This window comes from Microcaecilia unicolor, chromosome 2 (genome assembly GCF_901765095.1).
Source record: "Microcaecilia unicolor chromosome 2, aMicUni1.1, whole genome shotgun sequence".
NCBI classification, from domain to species: Eukaryota; Metazoa; Chordata; class Amphibia; order Gymnophiona; family Siphonopidae; genus Microcaecilia; species Microcaecilia unicolor.
Window position 1 is genome coordinate 512,926,146 of NC_044032.1, and position 18,883 is coordinate 512,945,028.

At 47.7% G+C, this 18,883-nt stretch overlaps 1 protein-coding gene across 1 annotated transcript in view; it reads left to right on the forward strand.

Moving 5' to 3' along the window:
- The window catches only part of LOC115461429, a 453,017-nt gene that overhangs the window by 90,722 nt on the left and 343,412 nt on the right, over nt 1-18,883 (forward strand). The window contains exon 3 of the mRNA XM_030191224.1: nt 4,383-4,469. Coding sequence (XP_030047084.1) covers nt 4,383-4,469 — 87 coding nt within the window. The remainder of the gene's footprint in view (nt 1-4,382; nt 4,470-18,883) is intronic.

Sequence of the window (18,883 nt, forward strand, 5' to 3'; positions counted from 1 at the left end):
CCCCTCCCCCACTTGTGTGGGGATGAGCTGGGTTAATTCCCCTCCCCCGTTTCGACGGTGGTGAGGTGTGCAGAGTGTCCCTTTGTGGGTGTAATTCTCTAAGTGCTGAGTCCTGCGGATGGAGCTTTGATATCGACATACTGAGGAGTTTCCGGCAGCACATGACCACATATAGGGAGGCAAAAGTTTGCTCTCTATCTCCACCTGCTGGTAGATGGACACAACCCACCAGTCTATGGATTGATCAGCTATGATTAATGGAAAGAAAATTATCAGGTATGATACATAATTTTACCTTCAGCTCTGAACCAGGGAAGTGTAGAATGGCCTTAGATCCTCCATGGAAACAGAGAAGATAACTCCATAAAATGCTGCTCTGCATCAAGACCTATCAGGTCTTTGTAATGTTGGGAGATATTCACTGATATGGTGCTCTTAGATGAGTAAAGATGGAGATGACCCCCTCATGATTTGGGTAGGCTGGTATGATACACCACAGAGAGAAAAAGTCTCAGAGGTGATTCTGATGACAATGAGGACATTTTGTCTCATTGTTTCCTTTGAGGTTATGATTGCTATTCGTACAGCCAAGACAGAAAAGGTGTAGGTATTTCGGACTCAAAGTTCTTGAACAGAGCAGAGACAGGTGCCTTTGAATTGCTCCATTGTGTGACCACACCTCAGATATTGTGTGCAGTTTTGGTCACTGTATCTCAAAAAAGATATAGCTGAATTAGAAAAGGTACAGAGAAGGGTGATGAAAATGATAAAGGGGAAAAGACAACTTCCCTATGAAGAAAGGCTGAAGAGGGTAGGGCTGTTCTGCTTGGAGAAGAGACGGTTGAGGGGAGATATTATAAAGGTCTATAAAATACTGAGTAGGGTGGAATGAGTAGATGTGAATCATTTGTTTGCTGTTTCCAAAAATACAAGGGCTAGGGGGACACACAATGAAGCTACTAAGTAGTAAATTTAAAACAAATCAGAGAAAATATTTCTTCACTCAATGTGTAATTAAACTCTGGAATTCATTGCCAGAGAATATGGTAAAAGACTGTGATGGGAGAGTTCTGTCCCTTATCTGTTCGGTAGAACAGAAGAAATAAAACCAAAGAGATCAGGAAATTGCTGTGCACAGGAAGGGCAGCGCATACTCAGAACTTTACACTTAGTGCTGAGCTCTAGGAGAGCAGTTCTGTCCTAGTGTCTTTAGTGTTTAGCACATGCTTATTTTTAGTGTGCACTAAAAATGCTAATGCGCCTTTGTAAAAGGTCCACTTAGTCTTGCTTGATGGTGAAAAAAAACCTTTTCTACCCAGTTTGAACTTGAAAAAAGTGACCTAATTAGAAGGATTGAACCAACCACATCGGCATCTGATGTCTGAATCCCAAAGACTTCAATTTAGCCAATAATATGGGATAATTTATGGTGTCAAAGAATGATGGACTGTCCAGAAAAATTACTAAAAAAGAATGGCCTTCGTTCACACGCACATGAAGGGAATCCAGCATAGAGAGAAATAATATTTCTGTGCTGTGCCCCCATCTAAATTTGGACTGAAACTGATTCCAGCAATTCTGGGTCCTCAATTACCTCTTGTAACTGTTTCAAAACAAGATGCTCCATGATGTTTATCTCAGATTTTATATAATAATTCTCACCTCCAACGTTCTGAGGCTGCCTGGGACCATGGGTCCTTCGGAAGTGGTCTGCTAGGCGTGGTAGATCACATTGACATCATGAATCCCACACAGCTAATCGAATCCCATGAAGTGGCACATGCAAAAAGAAAAAAAAAGGCTCGAGACTGGCTGCCGACCTCCCGAACCTGCCGCGCACACCAATCGTCCTCAAACAACCCAACAGCTGACAAGACTGCAGCCCCCCGAACCTGCCGCCCTTGTGAACCGCCCTCCAAAAAAAAACAGCTGACTAGACTGACGCCCTCCCGAATCTGCCTCCCTCCAAAAACAAACCAAACATCTGATATACTCCCGCCATCAGGAACAGCCCTCCCGAACCTGCCGCCCTCCAAAAAGAAAAAACAGCTGACAAGATGGACGCCCTCCCGAACCTGCCTCACAAACCGCACAACAGAACCTGCAGCACTGTCAGAACTCCCTCACGAACCAACAATGACAGAACAGAGCAATTCACTTGGAAGGGGGGGGGGGGGAATTCATGCAAAACAACCTTACATTGCCACTCACACAGCAGGGGGTGGGGCCAGGAACTTGGACCTGAACGGGGGGGGGGGGGGGGACCTGCACCTCGGACAGAAAGAGGGGGTCATTTAGACACAGACACATACTCTGGCACACAGACACACTCTCTCTCTCTTTCACACTCACATACTGTCATGATTGTGCCCATGTTTCGGGCTCTCCTTCTTCTCGCCACCTGGTGGCCAGACCTGGTGGCTGCAATGGACTGTCTGGCTATTGTCACCCATTCCAGATTTCAGTCTGGTCCGGATCTTCCGGGCTGCCAGACTTGCTTGTTTTGTTTGAACCTACACAGCATCCGTAGTTGTCTGGTGATTGCTGCAGCTGACTCTCAGCTGCTGCTGGGCTTATTAGCCATTTGGAATCTCTTTGCTTTGCCTTTGCATTGCCTGGTATGTTGGGGTGCTGGTGCACTTCTGCCTAGTCTAGTTATAGTCTGTAATTCTTGTAATTCTTGATTCTAGTTTAGTCTTTGTGTAGCTTTGTGTTCTGTATTGCTTGTTTCCCAGTCTTGTTTCTTGTTTGTATGTCTTTGTCTAGTTCTAGGTTGCCTGTGTTTCTTGTTCAGTGGCTGCTTGCAGCTTTCAGTTCTGTCTCTTGTCTATCTGTGTTTATTCCCTGTTTCAGTGGCTGCTTGCAGCTTTTAGTTCTGTCCCTTGTCTATCTGAGAATCCTAGTCTAGTATTCTGCCTATCCTCCCTGTGTGTTCTAGTCCCTGTGGTATCCTGCAGGGATCCAGCTCCTGCCCTGTCCTGCAAGTCCTGCCGGCCACCTGCACCCAGGGGCTCAACTCCTGGGTAAGGGCGGCTAAGTGTAGGTGAAGTCTCACTGTTTGTCAGAGTTCTGCCTTGCCTTTGGTGTGGGGTGGTTTTGCCTGCCACTGCCGCTCCTCTGCAGTGGCCCAAGGGCTCACAAACTTAGTTCCTGCTTGTAAACATGACACATGCACAGTCTTTAGCAAAAAAAAAAAAAAAGGGACCTGAAAATCAAAACACAAGGTCAAGGGGGCCCTGCACTTCGGTCGGAAGGAGGGGGTCATGGAAAGACACACACACGCATACTCTGTCATGCAGAGGAACCTTACATTGCCAATCACAGAGAAGGGAGGGGGAGCACTCTGTCTCTCTGTCACACTCTCACACACACATACACACTGTCTCACTGGCCACCCCTGTGCTCCTGCAGGGGCTTGCTGGAAGGAGGAGGATATGGAGACAGAGAAACACACACATACTCTAGCACACACTATCTGTGGCTCACACACACACACTCTTGCCTTCTCACACACAACCAGTCTTTCACTCTCTGTGTCTCAGTGTCACACACACTCTCTCAAACACACACACACACACACACACACACACACACACTGTCTCTCTGTCACACCCACACACACACTTTCTGTCTCTCACACACAACCAGTCTATCACTCTATGTGTCTCAATGCCACACACACTCTCTCTCTCTCTCACATACACACACACACACACACACACTCTCTCTCTCTGTCTCTCTGTCACACCCACACACACACATTCTGTCTCTCTGTCACACACACACACACACACATTCTGTCTCTCACACACAACCAGTCTATCACTCTATGTGTCTCAATGTCACACACACACTCTCTCTCAAACATACACACTACGAACAAAAAAAACCTGGTACCCATTCCATTTCAGAAAGAACACAAACAGTAACACATAGCACAATGTTAACATGCAACAACAACAACAACAAAAAACTACACTTAGTGAACATGGGTTAATGCAGAAACAGAATCACAAACCAGTTGGGTGAATTACAAAATAACAAAACAAAAAAAAAAAGGACACTTAATGCACATGGCAAGACAGTTGCTGCACATGGTGGTACAACACGGCAACGCACCATTTACAAATTAAACAATTATTCCATCTCATTATAAAACTTTTATAACAACTGTATGGTTACAAACAAACAAACAAAAAAAAAACATTGCTAGCGCCCGTTTCCTTTAAAACAGAAACGGGCCTTTTGTACTAGTTTATTATGATATACATATCAACAGTTACAATTGGATGCTCACCTGTATAGGATATTATTGATTTGTTGTATATTCACAAATTTCACAATATTTTATTTAAAACAATTTGTTCATAATTTCTTTGCAGGTAAAAGATTTCCTTAAAAAATTACCTAATGATGGTGATTTCAATACTTTATTGGGCCCTGTTTGCAGCTACCTGAGCTACAATGAGGTGATTTCTTTGGTTCATTTTGTATATTTGATTATCATTTAATTCATATGTTATTTTTAAGCTTTCTTCTCATACAGATTCACAAAGATCATGACTTATTACTTAAACATTAGATCGATATTCAACGGTAAGGTATCCAGTTAAAGTTAACTGAATAACTTACATGTGGAAAACAATTTTAACTACATATTTAGCTGACTTGTCTAGTTAATAAAGACCATTGAATGTGTTGCCCTTAAATTATTTGGCTAGGTTACCTGTTTAACCTTAGAACAACCATTTATAACATCTGATTTCAGTAGATAATATGGTTTTCTGAATGTCCAATGTAATGAAACAATATATTTGGTGTGCTTTCAAACTTTCCAAAAGCTATTCACAGAGTTCTGAATGGTACCTGATCAAATAGCCCTGACAAAAAGGCCCAAACACAAAATAGCACCCCCCCCCCCCAAAAAAAAGACAAAAAAGCCCCTAACAAATGAGCCCCTGACAAAAGGGCCTGCCTCTGAGTATTTTACCTGTTCCTCTCCTGCTTCTGCAACTGTGTGTCTTTCTGAGTGCTGCTGCTGCTTTGAGTTGAGGTATGCCTTCCTTTCGCCACTCCAATTTCAAATCTCACTGTCTAGAATGTCTCCCTTTTCCTTCTGCCTGCCCTGCATGGTCTGGTATATCTCTGCCCCCCCCTCCCCCGGCGATCTTCCAAGGTTCCTGTGGGCCACTAGCAGTATCGGCATGGAAAACAAGCTGCTTCGGCTGGCTCTGGAAGTATTCCCTCTATTGTGTCCCGCCTCATCTGACACGACTTCCTATGTCTGCATAAGCAGGACACAACAGAGAGAATGCTTCTGGGGCCAGTCAAAGCAGTTTGTTGATGTTGCCAGCAGCCCACAGGAATATTGGAGGATCGCCGGGGGAAAGGGCGGCCAGAGAAATACTGGACTGCACAGGGCAGGCAGGAGGAAGAGGGGGACATGCTGGACAATTTGGGGAGGTGGGCGGAAAGGAAGGCTTATGAAATGCATTTCCAGATCATGGGAAGGGGCGGAAGAGAGAGAGATGACAGAATGCAGGGAAGGGGGTAGTGGGGCAGAGATGACAGAACATGGGGGTGGGGAGAGAAAGATGCTGCACTGGAGACAGAGTTGAAGGAAAAGAGAGCTCAGATAAGTGAGTGGGGAATAGAGGGGGAGAAGAGATGCTAGACCCCCAGAGGGAGAGAGACAGAGTTTTACTATACTTCTTATTTTTATCAAGAGCTATTTTGTCACAGGGGCTATTTTGTTAAGGACTATTTTGTTAGGGGTCATTTTAAGGGCTATTTTGTTACAAGGCTATTTTGTCTGGGTTATTTTGTCCAGGCTATTATGTTGGGGTGCCATTCTGAATACAGGTATCGTTTATCATTTATTTATTTACTATACCATTACTTATTGCATTGGCATAGCAGAATGGCTTACATTGTAAAAATATACATTTAGAACACAAACATACAAACTAAGAAATCCATTAGGCGATAGCAAAGCACAGTGATTATTTCTTATGAAAGGAAATATGTACTTTTTCCCTTCCTGGGGAAATCAGGTGAGCCAGCCTGTGCCACATTATTTCATTTTACTCTATCAAGTTCCATTGGAATGGAATCAAAATGCAAGCCATATGAAAATGTCGCAATAAAGTCCTATTTAGAGCCATCTATTTTCAAGAGATAGCACCAGGATTGTCACAGGACATTGTGGCACTTGTCTCTTGAGAAGGGGCTCTGCTATAACATTCTTGCTACACTAGTATCATACCACACATCAGGGGCGTAGCCAGACCTCGCCGGGAGCGGGGGCCACAGCCCTAGGTGGGGGGGCATTGTTTAGCCCCCCTCCCGCCGCCGCCCCCCCAGCCAACGCCACATTGCACCCCCCTCCCGCCGACCCCCCCGACGATCCCCTTGAACCCCCCTCCCGCCACCAACCCGCCGTCGCCGCCCGCCCCGCCGCTTCAAATACCTTGATGTTTGCTGGCCCCGCCAAAGAGAATCTAGTTCTTTGGCGCCGGAGTAGCACCTTCATTCAATGCAGTTCCTGGCATGATCAGCTGTTTCTGATGCCATACGTGACGTATGGCATCAGAAACAGCTGATCACGCCAGGAACTGCATTGAATGAAGGCGCTACTCCGGCACCGAAGAACTAGATTCTCGGCTGACGGGGCCAACAAACAACAAGGTATTTGAAGCGGCGGGGCGGGCGGCGACGGCGGGGAGGGTTGGTGGTGGGAGGGGAGTTCAAAGGGATCGTCGGGAGGGGGCCATGGCCAAATCTACAGGGGCCCAGGCCCCCTCAGGCCCACGTAGCTACGCCACTGCCACAAATCCACATTTACTTACTGTCCCATGTATATCTCTTTTTCTCATTCACTTTCACATGGGTACAGTATTGCAAATTACCTTTGCAATACTGTACCCACTTTTTACCTGTTCTTCAAGGTTATCAACAGAAATCAAACAAAATAAAACATGGAAAAGAAAATAAGATGATACCTTTTTTATTGGACATAACTTAATACATTTCTTGATTAGCTTTCGAAGGTTGCCCTTCTTCATCAGATCGGAAATAGGCAAATGTGCAAGCTGATAGTATATTAAGGAGAAACATCAAAGCATTACTTTGACAGCCTGACAGGGTGGGAGGGTGGAGATGTGCATGGGGACATCAAAGCATTTCATTGATATTCTAACAGGATGGGAGTTGGTAGGTGAGAGGATAATAGAGAGAAAAAACACAGATCCTTATTAAGGATAATAAACAGAGAAATAAACAGAGAAATACAACTTTATGGTTTATAGTGGGTTAGGAAACCCAGGTCTTTATTCAGTCCTGTCTATTGGGTGTTAAAATATTCAATCATTCTTATTTCAAAGGTTTTACGTTCCTGTATTGTTTTAAAATTACCTTTCAGTATCCTTACTGTGAAATCACTGGTGCAGTGTTCTGGTCTTGAAAAGTGTTCGCCCACAGGGGTGGGGGCTTGACTGGCACCGGCTATTTTCATGTGGTGCCTGTGCAGGTTGAATCTTGTCTTGAGCATCTGGCCTGTTTCTCCAATATAGCATCCTTCGTTACATTTTTTACACTGAATGATATATACCACATTGGAAGATGAGCATGTAAAATAGTCCTTTATGTTGAATATTTTTTCCTTGTGAATGACTGTGGGGTCTTTTGAAATGTTTTGGCATAGCTTGCAGCTGGATGTGTTACAGGGAAACGTGCCCTTTTCTTTTTCAGACTGTGTCGGGAGTTTACTTCTGATCAGCTTGTGTTTTAAGTTTGGTGGTTGTCGGAAGGCCAGGACTGGTGGGGATGGGAATATCTCTTTCAGTAATTCATCATCCTGGAGTAAGGGCTATAGGTCTCTTATGATTTTCCTCAGTTTCTCCAGCTTTGGGTTGTATGTCACTACAAGGGGAATTCTGTCTGTGGCTTTTTTTTCTTTGTACTGTAGCAGATTTTCCCTGGGTGTTTTGAGGGAGGAGGCAATATTCTTGGAGATTATTTTGGGGTTGTAGCCTTTCTGTTTGAAGGATGCAGTCAGGGTTTTAAGGTGTCTGTCTCTATCCTCTGGGTCCGAGCAGATACGGTGGTATCTTGTGGCTTGGGTGTAAATAATGGATCTTTTTGTATGTGAAGGGTGGAAGCTGGAGTGGAGTGTATGTGGAGGTAGCTGCATCTGTCTGTGGGTTTCTTGTATATAGATGTTTGTATACAGCCATCACTGATTGAGACTGTGGTGTCCAAAAAATTGACTTTTTTTGGGGAGTAGTCAATTTTGAATCTGATTGTAGGATGGTATGTATTGAAGGAATAGTAAAATTGTTTCAGAGTTTCTTCCCCCTCCGTCCAAATCATAAAAATTTCATCGATGTACCGATAGTATTTTAGAGGTTTGGTCTGGTATGTGTTCATAAAAAGGTTGTCATATTGGGGTGCTGTCCTGGTGCCCATTGCAGTGCCCATTGTTTGTAGATAGATATCATTGTTAAAGCGGAAGTAGTTGTGGGTTAAAATAAATTTGATTAATTTTGTACTAGTTTCTGGTGAGTATTGATGGTCCAGTGTGGATTTTTTAAGGATTCTTCCACATGCAGCTATGCCATCCCCATGTGGAATGTTGCTGTATAGTGATTCACAAGCTGATCAGAAGTAAACTCCCGACACAGTCTGAAAAAGAAAAGGGCACTTCCATATCATCAAGCTGATCAATCCATAGACTGGTGGGTTGTGTCCATCTACCAGCAGGTGGAGATAGAGAGCAAACTTTTGCCTCCCTATATGTGGTCATGTGCTGCCGGAAACTCCTCAGTATGTTCTCTATCTCAGCAGGTGGTGGTCACACACAGCAGCAGCTCTGGCTAGGCCTCCAAGCCTAATTTTTAGGTTTTGTTGAGTGCCTGGGGTTGAGGGCTCTTCTTGAGCAAGTGCAAACCTGGTGGCGCCAGGTCCCTCCTTTTCTCCCCCCTCCCGCTGGCTCCGTTAAAAAAAAAAAAAAAAAAAAATTTTGAACGTCCTTAAAGGCGTTTATTTCGACGTTTATTTAAACGTTTATTGCAGCTACTCACTGGGACACCAGGTCGTTACAGCTCGGAGCGGAAAGCAGGTAATTTTTACCTTTTTATAGCGGGCAGGGGGTTCCCCGATTGATCTCCACGTGGCATATGGCGTCGGAGGGCGAGGGCGCACAGAGTCGCTCCCCGGATCGCTTGAGCGCTTCTAGAGGGGATGCGGGGGTCTTAAAGTCTGATTCGCCCTTGTTGGGTGACAGTTTCGTGAACGATGAGTGTCCCGGTCCTTCCTCCGGCGTGGCGGTTTTTCCCGCCCTAAACGCCCATCCCCCGCTGCTCGCCTCCGCCATCTTGGCCGGCCACGCGGCTCGGATGGCTTCTTCTTGGGCCGCCCTTGAGGTAGGAGACATTAATGCCATGAACGCCTTTAATTTGGGCGACGGCACAAAAGCGGCTAAAGTTAAGCGCCGTTCTTCCCGCGCGGCTCCTTCGCGGAGTGTCGCGCCGGACGCCATCTTGGATGCGCAGCATGTCTCTCCTTCGCTCTTGCGAGCGCCGGTTGAGGGTGCATCTAGGGCTGTAGCCCAGGCTGCGGAAGTGCACAATCTGGGGGGTTTCTCCCCCGAGTTTGTTTTGCTGCTGCATCAGGCCTTCCTTATGCAAAACGCTGCCCCTGCTCCCTCGTCTGGTAAAGAGGTTGAGGTCCCCGGAGGTAAACACCCTCGGGTTGATTCCCAGGCCTTGGAGGACTTTGTCTCCTCCGATGTAGATGAGGGCAGCGTATCTGAGTTCTCCCAACGGTCCTTTGCGGATTCCTTGGAGGAGACGGATCCCCGCTCGGTTGGAGCGGATGACCCCTCTGCAGCGCGGCTTTTTAGCTCAGAGGATTTGCCCAACCTGTTAGTGCAGGCCATGGGCATTTTGAAGATTTCCTCTCCGGAGGACGTCTCTCCCTCAGCCCCTGTTGGCTCTGCCATTATGCTGGGGACGAAGCGCCCGCCTAGAACCTTCCACGTGCATGATGCCATGCACGCCTTAATTTCGGTTCAATGGGATGTCCCGGAAGCGAGCCTTAAAGTGGCTAGGGCTATGTCCCGCCTCTATCCTTTGCCTGAAAGTGAACGTGAGGCCTATCTGTGGCCTACCGTGGATTCTTTAATCACTGCGGTGACTAAGAAAACGGCGTTGCCGGTGGAAGGTGGCACGGCCATAAAGGACGCCCAAGACAGAAGATTGGAGGCGGCCTTAAGGTCGTCCTTTGAGGCGGCTGCTTTAAGTTTGCAGGCCTCGGTTTGCGGCTCCTATGTGGCCAGGGCGTGCCTGACTATGGTGCAGCGGGCTTCCCCCTCGGATCATTCCTTGAGGGCTGATTGGCCGGCCCTGGAATCGGGCTTAGCCTATTTGGCAGACTTGCTGTATGATGTCTTGAGGGCCTCAGCTAAAGGCATGGCTCAGACAATCTCTGCGCGGCGGTGGCTTTGGCTGAAGCATTGGTCTGCTGACCACGCCTCTAAATCCCGCCTGGCTAGATTGCCTTTTAAAGGCAAGCTGCTCTTTGGGGTCGAGCTGGACAAAATCGTGACCGATCTCGGCATGTCTAAGGGCAAGAAGTTACCAGAGGTCAGGGCTCGGGCTAGTTCTCGTCCCGGTACCTCCAGAGGACGGTTTCAGGAAGCCCGTCGGTACCGCCCGGGCAGGTCGGGCTCCTCTGCCCCCTCTTCCTTCAAGAGGAATTTCTCCCCCAAGCAGCATTCCTTTCGCAGAGACCGCCGTCCCGGAGGTGCTCCCTCCGGTCCTCCCCCAGGGTCTCGTACCCAATGACGGGGCCTTGGTCCACGCCCCAGTGCAGATTGGAGGACGGCTGTCCTCGTTTCTGGGCGAGTGGACCACAATAACTTCAGACGCTTGGGTGCTGGAAGTCATCAGAGACGGCTACAAGCTAGAGTTCTGCCGACCCTTAAGAGACGGGTTTGTACTCTCTCCCTGCAAGTCTCCTGTCAAAGCTGTGGCAGTGCAGCAGACCTTGGACAACCTGATCCGCCTGGGTGCGGTCGTTCCGGTGCCAGAAAATCAGATTGGCAAGGGACGTTACTCCATTTACTTTGTGGTACCAAAGAAAGGAGGTTCTGTCCGGCCTATCCTCGACCTCAAAGGGGTCAATCGGGCCTTGAAAGTGCGGCACTTTCGCATGGAGACTCTCCGCTCTGTTATAGCGGCAGTGAAGGCAGGAGAGTTCTTGGCTTCCTTGGACATCAAGGAAGCGTACCTGCATATTCCCATCTGGCCTCCTCATCAACGCTTTCTGCGTTTTGCAGTCCTGGGACGACACTTCCAGTTCAGAGCCCTCCCTTTCGGGTTGGCTACTGCTCCGCGGACCTTTTCCAAAATAATGGTGGTCATAGCGGCCTTCCTGCGAAAGGAAGGAGTACAAGTCCATCCTTATTTGGACGACTGGTTGATCCGAGCCCCCTCTTTTGCAGAGTGCGGCAAAGCTGTGGACCGGGTAGTTGCTCTTTTGAGCTCCCTGGGATGGATCATCAACTGGGAGAAGAGCCAGCTGCGCCCGACTCAGTCCCTGGAGTATCTGGGAGTTCGATTCGACACCCAAATGGGCAGAGTGTTCCTGCCAGACAATCGGATTGTCAAACTTCAGGCTCAGGTGGACCAGTTCCTAGTAGCCTCTCCTCTTCGGGCTTGGGACTATGTGCAGCTGTTGGGCTCTATGACGGCCACGATGGAAGTAGTGCCCTGGGCCAGGGCTCATATGAGACCACTACAACACTCTCTGCTGCAGCGCTGGACTCCGATGTCGGAAGATTATGCTGTGCGCCTTCCCTTGGACCCAGCAGTGCGCAAGGCGCTGAGCTGGTGGATGCAGACAGACAAGTTGTCTGCGGGAATGCCTCTGGTGACCCCGGAGTGGATTGTCGTCACGACGGACGCCTCTTTGTCGGGCTGGGGAGCCCACTGCTTGGGAAGGACAGCGCAGGGGCTCTGGTCTCCTGCAGAGGCAAAGTGGTCTATCAACCTCCTGGAACTCAGAGCCATTCGGTTGGCGCTTTTGGAGTTTATCCCGGTACTGGCGTTGAAGCCAGTACGGGTCCTGTCGGACAATGCCACGGCTGTGGCCTATGTCAACCGCCAGGGAGGTACCAAGAGCGCCCCTCTAGCCAAGGAGGCCATGAATCTATGCCAGTGGGCGGAAGCGAACCTGGAACAGCTGTCAGCGGCCCACATTGCCGGGGTCATGAATGTCAAGGCGGACTTTCTCAGTCGCCATACCTTGGAGCCCGGAGAGTGGCAGCTATCTGCTCAGGCGTTCTTGGACATCACGAAGCGCTGGGGCCAGCCGAGCCTAGATCTGATGGCGTCATCGGCCAATTGCCAAGTGCCGCGCTTTTTCAGCAGAGGACGGGACCCTCGATCCCTGGGAGTAGATGCTCTTCTCCAACAGTCGCCGACACAAGAGCTTCTCTATGTGTTCCCGCCCTGGCCCATGCTGGGCAGGGTGCTAGACCGGGTGGCAAAGCATCCGGGCCGGATAATCCTGGTGGGTCCGGATTGGCCCAGACGTCCCTGGTATGCGGACTTGATCAGGCTCTCAGTCGACGATCCTCTGCGGCTGCCAGTGGAGCAGGGCCTGTTACATCAGGGTCCCGTGGTGATGGAGGATCCCTCCCCCTTTGGTCTTACGGCCTGGCTATTGAGCGGCAGCGTCTGAGAAAGAAGGGCTTCTCAGACAAGGTCATCGCCACTATGCTGAGAGCGAGGAAGCGCTCTACTTCTACTGCTTACGCCAGGGTTTGGCGTATCTTTGCAGCGTGGTGTGAAGCAGGCTCACTTTCTCCCTTCACTGCTCCAATTTCTTCAGTGTGGGCGTTCCTGCAAGAAGGTCTGGAGAAAGGCCTGTCGCTCAGTTCTCTTAAAGTCCAGGTAGCGGCTCTGGCTTGCTTCAGAGGTCGCCTCAAGGGTGTTTCCCTGGCTTCGCAGCCAGATGTGGTGCGCTTTCTCAAGGGAGTTAATCACCTGCGCCCTCCTCTGCACTCAGTGGTGCCTGCGTGGAATCTCAACCTGGTGCTAAGAGCATTGCAGAAGCCGCCTTTTGAACCCTTGTCGAGGGCATCTCTGAAAGACCTGACGTTGAAAGCAGTCTTTTTGGTGGCTATCACTTCAGCCAGAAGAGTTTCCGAGCTCCAGGCACTCTCATGTCGAGAGCCTTTTCTGCAGTTCACTGAGGCAGGAGTGACTATTCGCACAGTGCCTTCCTTCCTGCCCAAGATTGTTTCTCGCTTCCATGTGAATCAGCAGCTCTGTCTCCCTTCCTTTCGTAGGGAGGACTACCCAGAGGAATACTCTGCTCTCAAATATCTGGATGTGAGACTGTCATCATCAGATACTTGGAAGTGACCAATGATTTCCGGAAATCGGATCATCTGTTTGTCCTGTTTGCAGGTCCTCGTAAGGGTCTGCAGGCTGCTAAGCCTACAGTGGCAAGATGGGTCAAGGAAGCCATTGCAGCGGCTTAGGTGGCCGCGGGGAAGGTGCCGCCTATCCAGCTGAAGGCTCACTCCACAAGAGCTCAGGCGGCCTCGATGGCAGAGGCCGGGTCCGTCTCCTTGGAAAAGATATGCAAGGCGGCAACTTGGGCATCGGCCCATACATTCTCCAAGCATTACCGCTTGACTGTGGCTGCTCGGGCGGAGGCCCGGTTTGGAGCTTCAGTGTTGCGGTCAGGGATTTCAATGTCCCGCCCTGGGTGAGTACTGCTTCGGTACATCCCACCAGTCTATGGATTGATCAGCTTGATGATATGGAAGGTAAAATTATGTATCATACCTGATAATTTTCTTTCCATTAATCATAGCTGATCAATCCATAGCCCCTCCCAGATATCTGTACTGTTTATATTCTGGTTGAATTTTAGGTTCAAGTTAAGTCTTCAGTTACTTCAGAAGGACTTCGTGTTCAAGTTCTTTTTTCACTTGGATTCTTCAAGAGTTGAGACGAGTTTGTGTTACAGTGAGCTGCTGCATTCCTCTCCCCTCCGTTTTACGGGGCTAGATTGAGATTTAAATTCTGCCGGCACTCCCTCCCGCTTCGTGCGGCTGTAGGGCAGCTTTGTACCCCTCCCGCTTCGGCGGTGTTGGGGTCAGTCAGCTCCTCCCGCGGTTGCGGTTGCAGGATAAGCCAGATCCCCCCGCATCGGCGGGGTGGTGTCCCTCCCCCGCTCCGCGGGGATGAGCTGGACGGATTCCCCTCCCCCACTTGTGTGGGGATGAGCTGGGTTAATTCCCCTCCCCCGTTTCGGCGGTGGTGAGCTGGGCAGAGTGTCCCTTTGTGGGTGTAATTCTCTAAGTGCTGAGTCCTGCGGATGAAGCTTTGATATCGACATACTGAGGAGTTTCCGGCAGCACATGACCACATATAGGGAGACAAAAGTTTGCTCTCTGTCTCCACCTGCTGGTAGATGGACACAACCCACCAGTCTATGGATTGATCAGCTATGATTAATGGAAAGAAAATTATCAGGTATGATACATAATTTTACCGTTTCCCTGTAACACATCCAGCTGCAAGCTATGCCAAAACATTTCAAAAGACCCCACAGTCATTTGGAAGGGAAAAATATTCAACATAAAGGACTATTTTACATGCTCATCTTCCAATGTGGTATATATCATTCAGTGTAAAAAATGTAACGAAGGATGCTATATTGGAGAAACAGGCCAGATGCTCAAGACAAGATTCAACCTGCACAGGCACCACATGAAAATAGCCGGTGCCAGTCAAGCCCCCACCCCTGTGGGCGAACACTTTTCAAGACCAGAACACTGCACCAGTGATTTCACAGTAAGGATACTGAAAGGTAATTTTAAAACAATACAGGAACATAAAACCTTTGAAATAAGAATGATTGAATATTTTAACACCCAACAGACAGGACTGAATAAAGACCTGGGTTTCCTAACCCACTATAAACCATAAAGTTGTATTTCTCTGTTTATTATCTTAATAAGGATTTGTGTTTTTTCTCTCTATTATCCTCTCACCTACCAACTCCCATCCTGTTAGAATATCAATGAAATGCTTTGATGTCCCCATGCACATTTCCACCCTCCCACCCTGTCAGGCTGTCAAAGTAATGCTTTGATGTTTCTCCTATATATACTATCAGCTTCCACATTTGCCTATTTCCGATCTGACGAAGAAGGGCAACCTTCGAAAGCTAATCAAGAAATGTATTAAGTTATGTCCAAAAAAAAAGGTATCATCTTATTTTCTTTTCCATGTTTTATTTTGTTTGATTTCTATTGATAACCTTTAAGAGTGGACTAACACGGCTACCACACCTCTCTACCTGTTCTTCATAAATTCCTTCTCTCCGTCAATTCTTTTAGTCTTGTTACAAAAAGCTTGAGTTTCCTTCTTTTATTTATTTATAAAAGTTTCTATACCCTCTCCTTGGTGGTGGCCAATGAAGAATGGTGCACATGTTTAGAAGATACAGGGGTTCATTAAGACATAATAAACATAAGACTAGCCATACTAGGTATTAATAATGGGCTCCCCTTATCACTCTAGGATTATCACTGTCTTTTCACTCTCACTCCAGTGTCCCAAATATCCACTACTTAGTATTGTGGAGTGTTGAAAGATCAGTGGTGTTTAGTATTTTCACCACCTCTCCAAACTATCATATCTATATAAATAATTCTCACCTCCAACATTCTGAAGCTCAGTCTGTGGGAGGGAAACACTGAAGCCCTGCACTGTTTGCACTGTTGTCAGCACAACTCACTGTCACTCATAGACCCGCCCTCAGCCACGCCCCATCCAGACATAATTCACAACCCCAACATTCTAATGAAGCCTCCAACATTTCAAGGTTCTAAATTTGTAGTTGTAAGATCCCATGAATGTCTGCCCTGCCCTCAGGTCAAAACTTCATGACGTCCAGGGCAGAGGAAGGAAGCAAAGCAAACATTTTTTCCTGGCTGCCCCAGGAATTTAACTCCACAGGTAACTCTTTCAATGCTCCTACATCACACCTTCTGCCTGCTCCCCTGATTTACAATGTAGATTGGAGTCTTCAGCTCATTTGTTTGAGCTGTTTGCATTATAAAAGAGCTTTGACTTCCTGAAGTTCATACTTCTGAAGCTCAGTGTGATGCACACAGATCCTAAGTTCAGTCAGTTTTCTCTTGGTTGTCTGCAAACCAAAAGGGAAAAAAAGGCTTTTACCTTCTCCGAAGCTGCTATTTTTTTTCTACACCAGCGAGAGGGTGTTTTTTTTTTTTTTAAAACAACATTGCTGCTGTAAATGATCAGTCCAGCATACATTTAATAGTGTCATTGTTTTTAAGGCAAAATCCTACCAACCCTGCAACGCTAAACAACCTCCAACCCCCCTGCCACCCCCTACCAATAAAGCAGCAGCAACCCTATCACACTTTCTATGTTACACACACTCACTGATACAGGATCCCAGTTAACACCCCTCCCCCACCCCAAACTCACACACACACTGATGCAGGACATAGATACATGGACACTCACACTCTATGTATTACACACTCAATCACTGACACCCCACCCCCCCAGCAATGGTAACCCCTCCACCCCTCAGTTCCTCACACACACTCGTTGCACCTCTCCTCAAAACTTACAAAAAAACCCAGCACTCTTACAAACAGCCCACACACCACAACAACACTGACCAACCTCTAAACCGCCTGCCACCCACTCCCACTAAAGCAGTATCAACCCTGTCACACTCTTCTCACTCTCTCTGTCAAACACACACACTCACACATTCACTCTCTCCCTATCACACAGTCACTCTCACACACACTCTATCAAACATACACACTCACAGGAAAACCTTGCTAGCGCCCGTTTCATTACAGTAAGACACGGGCCTTTTTTACTAGTATAATATAATGGCTTTAGAGAGATAAAATACAAGGCTACACATATGAGAAAGTGAAGGTAGAGATTTTATTACTCACCAAGAGAAAGTCACAATTACCAGTTTTAACCTCTCAAATCTTTATGTACCACCAACCCACAATTTGGAGGAACAATAGACACCAAGGCTGCGTCTTGTGAAAGCAATCAGTTACTTTATTTCCCCTACTTACCAAATACAAATACAGTCAGTAATTGCTTCCGGGAGTGAGACACTGCTGCATAGAAATGCTCTCTGCCTCCAACCTCTCCACAGAAGTCTTAGTACCTGAAAGTTCAACTGCTGTTCCCACCTAGCACCTGAAAGTACTTCAGACTTTATTTATGGCCCCTATACACATTCTCTTCCTTGCCCTGTCCCTTCCTAATCTTTTCCCTCACCCCCTACCACTGTCCATTTCAGGAACTCACTGCCCATCCATTGATTTCATCACCTCACCTTCTCTTTTACCCCCTTCCTCCTTCTCAGCTTTTAATCTTCATCTCTTTCTTCCCTCCATTGTGCCTTCCCCATTCTACCCGAGTACCTCACGCCTTTGACGCCTTCGTGGCCATACCTCTCCTACTCTCCTCTGCTCTCTTTTACTCCTTCTCTTACTCTCAGCTGGTGACATCAATCCCAATCCTGCTTCTCCCCTTCTGCCTTCTTCCTACTTATGCAAGCCACATTGTGACGTCTCAAATCTCATCTCTATTCCTCTACTTCCCCCTTACTCCTTACTCTTTTCTTGCGCCCTATGGAATGTCCGCTCTATCTGCAATAAACTTCCCTACATTCCCTACCTCTTCATTTCTCGTTCCCTCCATCTACTTGCCTTAACTGAAACTTGGCTCTCCCCTGATGACTCTACTTCTGTTGCGGCCCTTTGCCATGGTGGTGTTGGATTGCTACTCTCTCCCTCCTGCAAATTCCAACCTCTTCTTCCACCCCAGTCTCACTGCTATTTGTCCTTTGAAGTCCACTCCATCCGCCTTTTCACTCCTCTGCCTCTCCGACTGGCAGTCATTTATCGACCCCCTGATAAGTCTCTTTCATCCTTTCTCACTGACTTTGACGCCTGGCTTTCCGTCTTTCATGATCCTACATCCCCCTCCATCATCCTTGGTGACTTTAACATCCATACTGATGATTCCTCTGACTCTTATGCTTCCCAATTCCTTGCCTTAACGTCCTCGTTCAGTCTTCAGCTGTGCTCCTCTGCACCCACCCACCAAAATGGTCACTGTCTCGACCTTATCCTCTCCTCTAACTGCTTTCCCTCCAGCTTCTGTTCCTCAGTTCTCCCCCTTTCTGACCATCACCTATAACCTTCACACTTAAGCACCCTCTTCCCCAATCCCACCCAATCTCAACCCCCACATCTAGGAATCTTCAAGCTATTGACCCCCTTACTCTGTCCTCTTGTGTTTCTAACCTTTTCTCTTCCACCACTCTATCTAAGTCTGTCAATGAAGCCGTTTCTTCTTATAATACTATCCTCTCCTCTGCTGTGGACACTCTAGCCCCTTCCGTGCCCCGTCCTACTAGGTGTACCAAACCCCAGCCTTGGCTGACCTCTAAAATCCGCTACCTTTGTCCTGTGCCCGCTGTGCTGAACGCTCTTGGCTTAAATCCTGCATCCTTGCTGACTTCATTCATTTCAAATTCATGCTAAACTCCTTCCAGTCTGCCCTTTCATGGGCCAAACAGGATTACTTCACCCAATTGACAAATTCCTTTGGTGCTAACCCTCGACTTCTCTTCGCCACACTGAACTCTCTTCTCAAAGTGCCTCCATCCCCAATTCCCCCTTCTCTTTCTCCTCAGACCCTAGCTGAGCACTTCCACGATAAAATTCGTAAGATTAACCTTGAATTTTCATCCAAACCCTCCCCACCTCTCTCTCTCCCTT